General features: G+C 34.3%; 2 protein-coding genes across 2 annotated transcripts; both read left to right on the forward strand.

Moving 5' to 3' along the window:
* The first annotated feature begins 5,380 nt into the window (after window positions 1-5,380).
* On the forward strand, window positions 5,381-8,362 carry LOC121774191 (homeobox-leucine zipper protein ROC8-like). The gene is made up of 8 exons (XM_042171107.1): window positions 5,381-5,496; window positions 5,782-5,899; window positions 5,988-6,182; window positions 6,340-6,837; window positions 6,970-7,354; window positions 7,432-7,700; window positions 7,823-7,912; window positions 8,003-8,362. The coding sequence occupies exons 1-8, from the start codon at window positions 5,381-5,383 to the stop codon at window positions 8,360-8,362; spliced, it is 2,031 nt and encodes a 676-aa protein (XP_042027041.1).
* A 4,172-nt stretch (window positions 8,363-12,534) lies between these two features.
* Window positions 12,535-13,365, forward strand: LOC121773304 (histone H1-like). Its single transcript, XM_042170133.1, has 2 exons — window positions 12,535-12,725; window positions 12,805-13,365. Exons 1-2 carry the CDS (start codon window positions 12,597-12,599, stop codon window positions 13,225-13,227), a joined length of 552 nt encoding a protein of 183 aa, XP_042026067.1. The 5' UTR covers window positions 12,535-12,596; the 3' UTR covers window positions 13,228-13,365.
* Window positions 13,366-13,580: the final 215 nt, after the last annotated feature.

The raw sequence follows: 13,580 nt of genomic DNA on the forward strand, positions 1-13,580 counted from the left end.
AGTGTGACCCTTTAGGCCCCATTATCGACGACAATCTAATCGAAGTCTGCACAAAACTCCTAGACTGCGTTGGCAGCGTAGCTCGAAATATGAAGGACGTTTACATGAATTCGATAAACAAACCTTTACACAAAGTTTATAGTAATATCCCTTCATTCACGAACCACTCGATTGAACCTAAGATTTTCAATGTGTCTATCCAAATGACTCAATCACTTTATCTCATCTTTATTAGATGACCCATTTGATCATATTCAATTACTTTAATTGAATATATCTTTGCATTGGCCAATGACGTAATGGTAAAATAATATAGAGAATTTGAGTGTTCTCTCGAATTTCTAATCGAGGAATGAATCTCATTCTTGGCTCAGCTACCATTTTAATTTATCTTATGATGTACCCAACACAAGCCCGTGACTTAATTCTCCGAGGGGAGACAAAGCGTTGGATAAGGTCAAAGCATATCACTCAATATACAAAATGTGTAATAACCTCAGATCCAATGACTATTACATACTTTATGCACTAATAAACTGTAGACACTTACCAAAACAGTTTAATAGTAGGGTATACCAATAATCTCCAAAGTATATCATGTGTTCATCACGAATATCTAATATCTCGTAGTTGTGAGAACAACTACATTCTCAAAGAATGTGATGCAAACCCCATGCTAACCTATAACATATCATCAATATCCCATTTTTTATGATCATTGGTTAGAGTTGTTTTAGAAATATACTATATCATTAATGTCTCACACCATTAACAACAGTAATAATCCAAGGGAACAAGTATTTAGAATAAAGGCAAACAATTAAAACAATTATTCCAATAAGTGCACAAAACCACTAGAAAATAAAATTTTCATAGAATGTGATCAAGTAATAATGTCACGATGCAGAATGTTTCTAAGACATACAAAACTTTAACTCCCACTGATTCAAAGCGATCTACCAACATTCTTAACACCTAAGCTCTCAAAGTGCTTGTTGTGTTTTGCTATACATAACGGTTTGGTGAGGATAAGCCAAATTATCATCAATGGGTACTCTTTCTAATTTTATGTCATCTCTTTCAATTATTTCTCAGATCAGATGATATCTTTTGGGAACATGCTTGTTTCTGTTCGTAGCTCTGGGTTCTTTTGCTTGAGCAACAGCACCAGTGTTGTCACAGTACAAAGGTATTGCACTGTTGGCACTCGAAATGACACCCAGTTCTTTAACGAACTCTAACAAAGCAACAACTTCTTTGGCAGCTTCAGAAGCAGCAATATACTCGACTTCGGTGGTGGAATCAACAGTTGTACCTTGTTTGGAACTATTCCAACTCACTGATCCACTATTGAGGATAAAAACATATCCAAACTGAGACTTATAGTCTCCATGGTCTGTGGAAACTAGCATCAGTATACCCAATAACTGATAACTCTGGTTGTCCACCATAGACTAAGAAATATTCTTTAGTTCTTCTAAGCTACTTAAGAATAGTCTTAACAGTTTTCCAATGTTCATCACTAGGATTTTGCTGAAATCTGTTTGTCATGCTAAGCGCATAGGCCGCGTCTATCCTAGTAGATATCATGGCATACATAATAGATCCTATAGCCGAAGCATATGAGATCCTTTTCATATTATTTCTTTCTTTGTCATTAGAAGGACAATCCTTCTTTGACAATACAATGCTATGTCTCCTAGGAAGAAAACTTTTCTTAGAATTCTCCATTGAGAAGTGCCTTAGCAACTTGTCTATGTAAGTGGATTGTGATAATCCTAACATCCTATTTGGTCTATCTCGATAGATCTTTATCCCAAGGATGTAGGAAGTATCACCCAGATTCTTCATCATAAAGGAACTAGACAACCACTCTTTCACGGATTGCATCATGGAACGATCACTCCCCATTATCAAGATATCATCAACATATATGATAAGGTAGATGACGTTTCCATTCTCACGTTTACTATAAACACATGAGTCCTCTTTGCTTCTAACAAAACCAACAATTTGATTGTCCTGTCAAAAAAAATATTCCAACTCCTTGCTTAAGTCCATAAATGGACTTCTTTAGTTTGCACACTGCATCCGGCCTTTCTTTGGATTCAAAATCATTAGGCTGTGTCATATAGACACCGCCTTCTAATTCTCCATTGAGAAATGCAGTTTTGACATCCATTTGCCAAATATCAAAGTTGTAGTATGCAGCTATTACAAGTAGTATCCTAATGCCAGTCAATCCGCTCGGACCAACTCGTTTAACCCGCCAATCCTAATGGACTTGATCTTAGCAACTGGCGAGAAAGTTTCGTCATAGTCAATGCTTTCGCTCTGACTATAACCCTTTGCCACTAACCTAGCCTTCTAGGTTTGTACTTTGCCATCTGCATCTCCTTTCTTTTTGAAGATCCATTTGCAGCATATGGGGTAAACCTCGATCGGTGTCTGACACGGCCTCGGTATAGGTCTTAGGCTCATCGTCATCTGAATCAACTTCATCATCTTGGTTTTCACCATTAGATTCAGTCTCTCAGGTGAACGACGAATCCTTCTAAGCCTATTGAGTTGGTTTTGCTCTAGTTCAAGCTGTTCATTCTGAATGTGAGAAGGTTCAGGAATGTCACTATGATCTTTTTTAGGTGGAGGTGATGCAACTATTACATCATCTTGTCTTTGATGCATCTCATTATCTTGAGGTGGTCCTTCGAGAGTCTCTCTAAGGTCCTCTCTAAGAGTAATTTTGGTTTTTAATATCACTAAAAGATGTCAATTTATATACAAATGTGATTAACTAGAATTTGATCAAATTTCATAATTCAAAGAGCTCATATTTTAATACTCCCTCCATCCCCAAAAAATAGGCAAACTTGTTGTATATGACATGAGTTTAATGTGGAATTGATAAAGTAAGAGAGATTGAAAAAAGTAAGAAAGAGTGAGGAAAAAGTTGTGGATTGTTAGGTCCACATTATTAGTGTTGTGTAATTGGTTAAAAACTTTTCGTATTTAGACTTTGTCTACTTTTTGGGGACGATCCAAAATGATAAAACTAGTCTATTTTTTTTTAAGACAGATGGAGTACAAAATGGTATAAATTTTATATGATTTCTATAAAAAAAACAATTGCAAATTTTCAATTATTGAATAAGTTATACATTATGAAGTTTGTAATAAAAATATCCATTGCAAAGTTTAAATTATCGAATAAATCTTGCATTATAATGTTTGTTATTTTAGTTATATTTTATATATCGACATATAGTGGAGAAATACGATATTGAAATAGCTTTACTTTACAAAAATAGAGATCAACATAGAGTGGTGTATTAGGAAATGTAGCATAAAGTGTATTATGTGATCTCTTTCGACAAATCGAAGTGTTCATTTTATGACAATATAATGAGGATTTCGTAATTTTATGACAAGAGCAATTAATGTTTTTAAAAGAGTATCAGATCAGATGGTTCGACCCAAACCGGCACATTTTCTAGCCCAGATAGTTTCACGAGTCGCTTATCATTCCATATTTTTAAAATATTGGTCATAAAGACTAAAGGATGGCATGACGCCGGGAGTGGTCAAACCCTCGACTTCAATTTGTTGTCAGCCTCCTTTGATTGATACTCAGTAAATTAATAAATACATATGTATCTTTGAAAGTGGGATCAGGACATGCCTTATCCAACACGAGTCAGACGATTCGATTTCTAGTTTTGTGGTTTCTTCTATTCTGACCGCATGAGATCTGGTTCATTTTTTATGCTATCCAGTTGGTGAAGTCCTGAAACTAGTTGTGCAAAGTGATAGCTTTGTTGAAGTCAGACATGATTATGTGAAGATTTGAGGTTAGCATTAATTGTCATTCTGTTGTGCAGATGGAGGAGCAAAACTTATTTTAGGAATTTGATTTCTTGGTTCTCAAACAAGTGCACTCACAACAAAATTTTGTTCTTCACTTTTTGTCATATATCTTTCGGAGAGGAGTTCATTCAGAGAATTAGTCTTCAAATATTAATATTTCATTATTGCATGATAGATTAAGAATTGCTAATATTCATTAGTTATTTTTGCTTCTTGGCTTGTGACCACTTTTATTGCCAAAAAAATATTGGTCATAATCCAACAAGATTAAACACTTTAAATGTAGAGTGTTTATTTGATCAAACACTTTAAATCCATGTTCTAATTAAATATATAGAAGATCTGAATGTACCTTTTGCAATTTATAATAATTAATTATATATATAGAAGATCTAACTTCACCTTTGCAATTTGCCTTTGAAAGATAGGTAATTGAGTGTACAGTCAAATATAGAACGAACTACTACTATCATTTATTTTCTAAATTGTCATAAATTATCATTTTAACCAATTAATATCTGAATTATAGTACTTTCAAGTACGAAAATTAAATTTTGGCAATTCAAAAATTTGAGTACTAGTTGCTCGTATAAAAATTGCACATGAAATCTTTTTTGCCAGACACATATTTCTTTGCTATATTTGTTCACGCTATATTTTTTCACGTGCAATGCAATCTATAAATAATATTCATATTGGTTGGCCACTTAGGGCTAAACATATCATCGTAATTTCAATAACATAAAAAATTATATGGAAAAAAGATTTTGATTCACTATTAATCTTCGTGAATAAATTGCAGATTATGACAATAAATGGAAATATCCAAAGTTTACATCATATTAACCGATAGAATCCATGTTCCTATAACTAAATAGGGGAATAACTAAATGCAAAGTAATTTTCTTAATTTGCCCTAATACACATCACTTATTAGTTATTACGTATTTGATTTCTTGTTTCATTTATTTATTTTGCTAAATTATTGTTTCATTTACCAATATGCAATTACCTTAAATACAGCGGCATCATTATTATTTAGCATACCATAATACATAGTAGTACAAGCTAAATGATATACGTCCCTTTATTAACCTAATTATTTTACTATATCTAATTTACTTCTAGTATTTATTTCACTAACATAAAAATTAAAATAATTATCAAACGTACTTGGCGTACACCACTGCAAATACTGATATTTAAGACAAAAGATTCGAATATGATAATTAATTGGCTCATTCTAAAGTTTGAGCAAATAAATCTAGTGACCGATTCCTAATAGTGGCAAGTGATTCTTTCATCATGATCGAAACTAATATATATAGACTGCCTCACACAACTTATAGTTACAAGACAATTTATTTTCACTTGAGAAATTCTGATTTTGGTGAGTTCTATTTTGCAGTTTATAACAAACAAAAGTTACATGTTGTAGTAACATGTTCTTAAACTTCCTCTTTTCTACTTCCTTTTTTTCTTATTTTACTGTGTCTAATGGCAGCTGCAACGAGAAATGGAAGCATCAAATGGCACGAGAAGTGGATCGGGCGATGAAGGAAGCAGTGATACTCGGAAGGGGAAGAGGCAATACCATCGCCACTCAACGGAGCAAGTGCAGCAGCTCGACTCGTAATAATTCACTTTTATTTCAACTTAGCATGTTCAATTCTTCTAATATTGTCATTAAACATCACTTATATATTGCAATCCTCATATATTGGATTTTTAGTTTATATTGATTTTTATCATAAATTTACCAAAATTAACATGTCACTCCAGGTATTAATTAGTACTAGGTAAAAAACATTTTTATTTTGAGAACCTTTTCCGGCATATTCTGCAATGCCTTGTTAATTATTCGTTAGTTTATTTTATTATGATTAAAACTAATTAAAATTTATTTATTTTGATTAGTTTTTTCAAGGAACATCCACATCCTGATGAGAATCAAAGACTACAATTAAGCAGGAAATTGGGCCTCGACTCTAAGCAGATCAAGTTCTGGTTCCAAAACAAGAGAAGTCAAAAAAAGGTGATTTCTCCTTTCTCTACCAAAAAATCATCATCTCAAATCTAAAAAGTATATCAATCATTTTTTTCTTCGTCCGCACCTGCTTCAGGCTCAAAACGAGAGAACAGACAACAACACCCTACGAGCCGAAAATGAGAGAATACGATGCGAGAATATGGCTATGAGAGAGGCTCTGAAAAACATAATCTGCCCTTCGTGTCGCGACCCCCTCCTTCATAACGACAACGACAAACAAAACGGTTTGCTCAAACTTAAAAACGAAAACATGAGATTGAGACAACAGGCCTCTCATGCTTACCAAGTAAGCTTTCCTCTTTATATCTATCTTACAAATTTTGGAGTTATCTGATCTAAAATGACCTAAAACATCTGCTTTTATCATGTTTTGTTTTATCTATCTTTTCTGCCAAACGACCCCTCTAACGCGTAAAATTGTTCAGCATGAAAGAACAATGAGCTTCGTCACCAATGGCACGGGAAAGCCAGCGGCTAACAGCCATGTAATCGACAGTTTTACGAGCACGACCCTTGATGGCGACCGGAATTGGGAGAATCAGACGTCGGATTTTTGCATGAGTGGGATGCAGGAGACGGATAGAGCTATGATCTTGGAGGCGGCCTCGGCCGCCATGGATGAGCTGATTGAGCTTCTACGCGTCGAAGATCCCCTGTGGATTAGCTCTGCTAACGACGGGAGATCCACGTTGCATCGTGATAGCTACGATAAACTTTTCCCAAAGCCCAACCACTTCAAATCCGCCGCGGCCAGGATAGAGTCGTCCAAGGAATCCGGCGAGGTGGCCATGCTGGCAACTACTCTGCTAGAAGCGTTTCTCGATCCGGTGAAGTGGAAAGACATGTTTCCGAGCATTGTAACAAAGGCAAGAACCATCCAAGTTCTTGACGCTGGAATCTCCTTCATCGGTTCTCTACATTTGGTAAGTTGCTTATATATTGCTTCCAACTTTTACTTATTTTCCGATGTCGGATATGGTTTGCACCCCAGCGCTTTGCGTTAAAATCTTCCAATTTCGTAAAATTACATTTAATGACATATTACTATACTATAGATGTATGAGAAAATGCACATTTTGTCGCCTTTAGTGGCGCCACGGGAGTTCTTCTTTATCCGACACTGCAGACAGATGAACACGAACACTTGGGCCGTCGTAGATGTATCCTACGACGTTTTCAGAGATTCCTCCCCCTCTAGGTGTTGGAAGCTTCCGTCAGGATGCATCATCAAAGACAAGGGCAACGGAAAAACAGAGGTGGCATGGGTGGAGCACGTACAAGTGGACGACAAATCGCTAACGCACCGTCTCTATAGAGACTTGGTATGCGGCAGCCATGCGTATGGAGCCAAGAGATGGATCGTTACGCTGCAGAGGATGTGCGAGAGAGCTATGCTCGCACTGGGGCCTACCACTGGGCCCACACACCAACTCGAAGGAGGTATTTCTGTATAAATAATTAATAAATTAAGCGATTTTTAAATTTCTGTTCATTTACTAATAAGTGACTTGTTGCAGTTATTGAGTCGGCGGAGGGTCGGAGGAATGTGATGAAGCTGTCGCAGAGAATGGTGAGGAATTTCTGCGAGATGTTGAACATGTCGGACAGACTCGATTTCCCACATCTGTCGGAACTGTACAACAGCGGAGTTCGTGTTTCGCTCAGGAAGAGCGACGGATTAGGACAGCCTCAAGGCTTGATTGTCAGTGCAGCTACCTCTCTCTGGCTTCCATTTCGCCTCGCCCATCTCTTTAAATTCTTCACCGATGAGGACAAAAGAGCTCAGGTATGCACCCCCGAACTCACATTAGTATAATATTGTCTCATAATAATGGAATAGTGTTGCACGTGTATATTGCTTGCACATTTTCTAATTCTCTGATGTGTGATGGTTTGAACAATGCGCAGTGGGATATTTTGTCGAGTGGGAATCCTGTCAATTCAATTGCTCGCATATCAACAGGCGAAAATTCTGGAAACTGCGTCTCTATCATCCAGGTTATTTTATTTAATATAACATTTACGACTTGTTTGATAAGTTGGTAATGCCTAGATATAGAAATTAATAATAATATAGTTGTTGTGCAGCCATTTGTGCCAAAAGAGAACATGTTGATGCTACAAGAAAGCAGCATTGACTCGTTAGGAGGAAGCATAATATATGCCCCGGTGGAGCTCACGGCAGTGAGCTCCGTGGTGGATGGCGAAGACATTATGACAATACCGATCCTGCCCTCGGGATACGTGATCTCTGGGGATGGGCGCAGGGGGGTCGAGGGCTCGAAAAGAAGCTGTGGTTCGCTGCTCACTGTTGCTTTTCAGATGCTAGTGTGTAGTGACTCGGTTTCGAAGCAGCTCAACATGGAGTCTGTCGCCACTCTCCATAGCCTTATAAGCTCAACTGTTCAGAAAATTAAACTGGCTCTACATTGTCCTGACTTGGATTAATTCAAGTTAATGCTACTTTCCAATTTGGTTCGATATCTTACAGGTTTTTTTCTTCACTTTCTCAAATCATTGTACCAAAATTAGGAGTACGTTTTATGCTAAAAGCTCACCGTATTTCTTAGTCTAAACACTTTATACCAATAAATTTAATCTCACATCTCACCTGATCATTAGGTTAAATATAAATTTAGACAAACAAGCAATTCATTATTTATGCAAATATGATACGATACGCCTTCTAGTAGTTAGTTGTTTATTGACATACGATACACCTTCAGTCATTAGTTATGAGAATTCTACGTGGAATATTTTAATTCTATGTTGTACTCATTTTTTAATTATAAATAATGGATAAAAAAGTGTACTTGTTAAGTATATCTATACATATATAAACAAGGAGTTTTGGAGAAATTAACAAAAATACTATTATAATAAAGTTAAGGACTTTAAAAGTTTTTTAAAATTTTTGTAATAAATAGAGGAAGTGGAAGTAAGTTTATAGTACTTAGTAATTTATAGATGTTATGGGGTAATTACATGTTTCATACAAAATGTTTTACCTTTGTTTCAATTTAGTACAAAAAGTATTAAGTTTACATATTTCATACAAAAAGTTACATTAGTGTTTTAAATTAATACATTCCGTTAAGTCATTGCTAACACCGTTACTTCCAATTACATTATACATACAAAAAGTTTCATCAATGTTTCAAATTTGTACAACAAGTTTTAAATTAAAACTTTCCATTAATTAATTCAAACACAGTTATTTTTATTACTCACAAAAATGAAAAACACGTAGAAAAAAATCACCACTCTTCACCATCAAATTAGCGAATTGCATTTTATTGTCGAGGCATTCTCATGTAACAATGGAGAATACAACTAAAAAGATATTGAATCTTTTTTGTAAAAATTAAATATTTACTTATTGACTGTTTGAAGCTCAAATTAGCCATTTTGTAAAGATGAAATATGGACTTATTTTATATTGTGTCCTATAAAGAATACAATAAAAAAATAGAGTATATTGAGGGACAAGATTTTTTTAAACCAAGATCAATTGCTGGAAGAATTAATATTGACTATTATTTTTTAGAGTGATTAATTGTATTAAATCTCTAATTATTCTTTTATTATGATGATAAGTTGGACAAATTATAAACTAACTAACGGTGTTTAAAATATTTAACGGAATATATTAATTTAAAATACTAATGTAACTTTTTGTATGAAATATGTAAACTTAATACTTTTAATACTAAATTGAAATAAAAGTAAAACATTTTGTATGAAAACTTGTAATTACCTTAGATGTTATAGTAGTAATATATCGAGATGATGATGATGGTAAAAATGTTGGAGAAGTGCAAAGATTATTTACTAAATTTTCATACAGATGCTTTTAAATCTTCTTAAAGAGCCTATAAAAGTGTACTATTAATTAAATTTAAATTTGATTTCAAAAAATTAAGCTGAAATACGTAAATTTTGGCCTATAAGTACCAATTCTGTAGTAATTGTGAAAATGCAGTCTTCAAAATTGGAATTTCATTGCAAAAAAGGAGGAAGTGGGAGACAAAGAGGTACTCCCCATGTTAATAGATGCATTTCTTTTTGGCACAGAGTTTAAGAATAGTGTGTTAAGTGGATTGTGAATAAAGTAAGGGAGAATAAAGCTAGAGAGATGATAAGAGAATAAAGTAAGAAGGGTGATTACGTTTTGCCAAAAATAAAAATGACTCAATTATGTTGAAACTTCCAAAATAGAAAAATGATTGTTAACGTAGAACGGACGGATAAAAAAAACGTAGAACGAACGGAGTACTTCTCTTTTAAGTTAGGGTAGAGCCCTGAGGGATGACAAGTGGACTGCGGAAATACATAGATCAGGTCAAGTTCATTGTTTGTCTTATGAGAACCTACTATGAAAAAAAATGGAGAATCAGAATCCTGAAAAAAAAGTAGTATCCATGAACCTTGTATGTATGCCCGGGGCTACTTCTAAAATGATTCTCCATGATGGTGACAACCCTCCTCCTAGATCACATACATAAATCCCACCATATCCATCCCCACATAAAATCTTACATTTAAAGCTTAATTTGCTAATTCCAAATCCAAATATGTAATTATATCTTTCTGTAAGCTGACTAGGCACAGGAGGAAGCACGACATATTCACGAGTAATTGGGTTGCATATGAAAAGAACATAAGCGCGATCATTTCGCAACAAAATCAAAATCAAACCATTAATTGAATCAATTACAACGGTATAGAGATCACCGTTTCTATGTTTATAAATCATGAATCTGAAAAATGGGTCGAATACCTCACCATCACAGACTGTGCAACATCTGTCGTTAGTAGCAAAAGTCATCCTCTTCTATCATATCGCACCATGATTTACAAACACACTTGCACATTATAATGCTTTTAATCGGGAGGCTTCCCATAATATTTCTAGTAATCTTTTTCAGCAGTTTTGTAAATAAATCTTTCTTCATTTTACTCACTTTATCGATTCCAACGCGGCTCGAGAAAAATAAAGTTAAGTGAGATTAGAGTGTAGTAGTGGATGAAGAAAAGACTATTCTTAAGTTCTAATTATAACAACCAAATAATCTTATTATGATAAACGATCTAATTCTTGCCAAGTAAAATTTTATGGGGCAGTTTGGTTGTCATAAAAATAATTATTATGATTTTTTGTAATATTACAAAAATCAATAAAAGTTGTTAGAATTTTGAACTTATATAGTAAATTGTAATCATAATTTAAAATTTGTATTTAGATTTTTTAAATAAGTTCTGGTATCATTAAGTGTCTCATATTTCTTTGTTTGAAAAGTCCTCAATAAATATCTTATTTCATGTTTACTACAATCCATTAACTAATTCTACTCACAATTATTGTAAAACTACATAAAAATGGAGTTCACATTTCACTAATTTTTTTACTCACTCGTTCACAAAATCAAACAATTTCCTAAAATATGCATCATTCAAATTGGACATTTAATAGACCGAAGTAATTACAATAATCAATAGTATACTAATAAACATGATTACTATTGATGTTATAATTATAATTATTATTGCAATTGAATATATATAATAGAATTTTAAAATTACAATAACATTTTTAGTTATTTATTAATTAATAATAAAATAATAAAAATCATACTCTCTGTCCTACTCTAAGTGGAGAGTTCCTAATTCGTCACGGAATTTTATGTAGTACTGTTTTGTGAGTTATGAGTAAATAAGAGAATAAAGTAAGAAAAATAAAAAATATACAGAAAATGATGTTTCCATAATTATAAATATGTCATTTAGAGTGTTTCATCCAAAAAAATGTTTTACTTAGAGTAGAACGGAGGGAATAGTAGTTATATAGACTTTTAGAATTAAGATTCGTAAACTAAATAATTATAATAATTATTTCAATAAATTAGTACTAATAACATAATAATAATAAATGATAAAATAATAAAATTATTACAATTATAATTATTGCTAAGCAAATTGACCTCTTGTAATTGTTGCTAGTATTTTTTTTTTGTATTTTCATCTAACAGTACTAATTTATATCGTCTAGACTTCTTGTAATTTATTATAGCTCCTTTCATCATTATTGTTTCATGTGCTTGTCCTGAATAAGGAGAAATCATCTTCAAAGAAAATGCAGAGCTAGCTCAAGAAAATATTGAATCAATTTACAAATACTCATTAGTTGACAAATGACAATATTAATAACAAACAAATAAAATTTGTTGATGTCAATATTTTGGAACACAAAAAGCCCAAATCAGAACCATTTTTGATCATTTCTACCGACATTACTATCATAATTTCGTAAAATTCAATCCCCATAAAAATTCCCATTTCATCTTCATAAAACATGTTACAAATTCTATGCCATAATTAAGAAAAAAAACACACAACCAAATAAAATAAGTAATCCCCCACATTCTTTTCGGATAAGGAAGGCAACGCATCAATCCTTTTCCCACCCCAATCAACGTCTCCCACAAGTCCACGTGGACGCACAGATTTTCCCACGACTAAAGTCCTCAATCCCCGCCAGCACTTACTATCCAATCAGAGTTCACCGTTCTACCTCACACGGATCGCCCTCCGCTATTTAAACGCTTGCGTAGTTCATACAGTCGAATCATTTTCAAAATCCCCAAATTTTCAATCAATCGAATTATATCGTGTTGAAATTGAGATGACGGCAGCCGAGCAAGTTAAGAAGCCTACGGCGGCGAAGCTGATCAAGGAGAAGAAAGCAACCAAGGCGAAAAAGGCCATAGCTGCAAAATCCTCCAAAACCGCTTCCCATCCTCCTTATTTCGAGGTAATTTTTGTTTAACTACTTCAATATCTCATCGCTGATTACTTCAATTTCGATTAATTATGTTTTCAAAATTGCGCAGATGATTAAGGAGGCGCTGTTGGCTTTGAACGAGAGGAGCGGTTCGAGCCCTTACGCGATTGCGAAGTACATGGAGGACACGCACAAATCTGTTCTGCCGGCCAATTTCAGGAAGATTCTAGGGCTCCAACTCAAAAATTCTGCTGCGAAGGGGAAATTGAACAAAATCAAGGCCTCGTACAAGTTATCCGATGCCGGAAAGAAGGCGGCGGCGACGAAGCCTGCTGCGAAGAAAGCTGCTGCACCCGCTGCTAAAAAATCGAAGGTGGCTGCTGCTGTGGGAACCAAGAGGAAGGCGGAAGTGGTGAAGAAGGTGGCGGCGAAGAAGCCTGTGAAGAAGGCGGTGACTCCGGTGAAGGCGAAGCAGCCTAAGAGCATAAAATCCCCTGCTGCTAAGAGGGCGAGGAGGGCTGTTGCTGTGTGAAGAGATTAGGGGTAGTTTGTGAATTAGGTTTTGTAGATATTTGTTCGGAATCAAAGATATGGATGGTGTTCGGCAGTTTTTGGTTTTGGTTTGTGGTTTGTATATTTTTGTTTTGAATGAATGTTTCTTTTATCTTTATGGAGTAACCTCTTTTCGAGCATCTTCACCTATGTAGTTGTTTCTTGCTTTATTTAATTTGCCTGTAAATTTTAATCAGTTGTTTCTTGCTTTGTTAAATTTGCCTGTAAGTTTTAATCAAAAATCTTCACCAACCAGTGGAAAATCGCTTGATAATTATAAGCGAATTATTTTGATATTAGTATTATAATTCAATTTTTATCAGTTCTATAATT

The sequence above is a fragment of the Salvia splendens genome, chromosome 17, assembly GCF_004379255.2.
Source record: "Salvia splendens isolate huo1 chromosome 17, SspV2, whole genome shotgun sequence".
In the NCBI taxonomy this organism is placed as follows: Eukaryota; Viridiplantae; Streptophyta; class Magnoliopsida; order Lamiales; family Lamiaceae; genus Salvia; species Salvia splendens.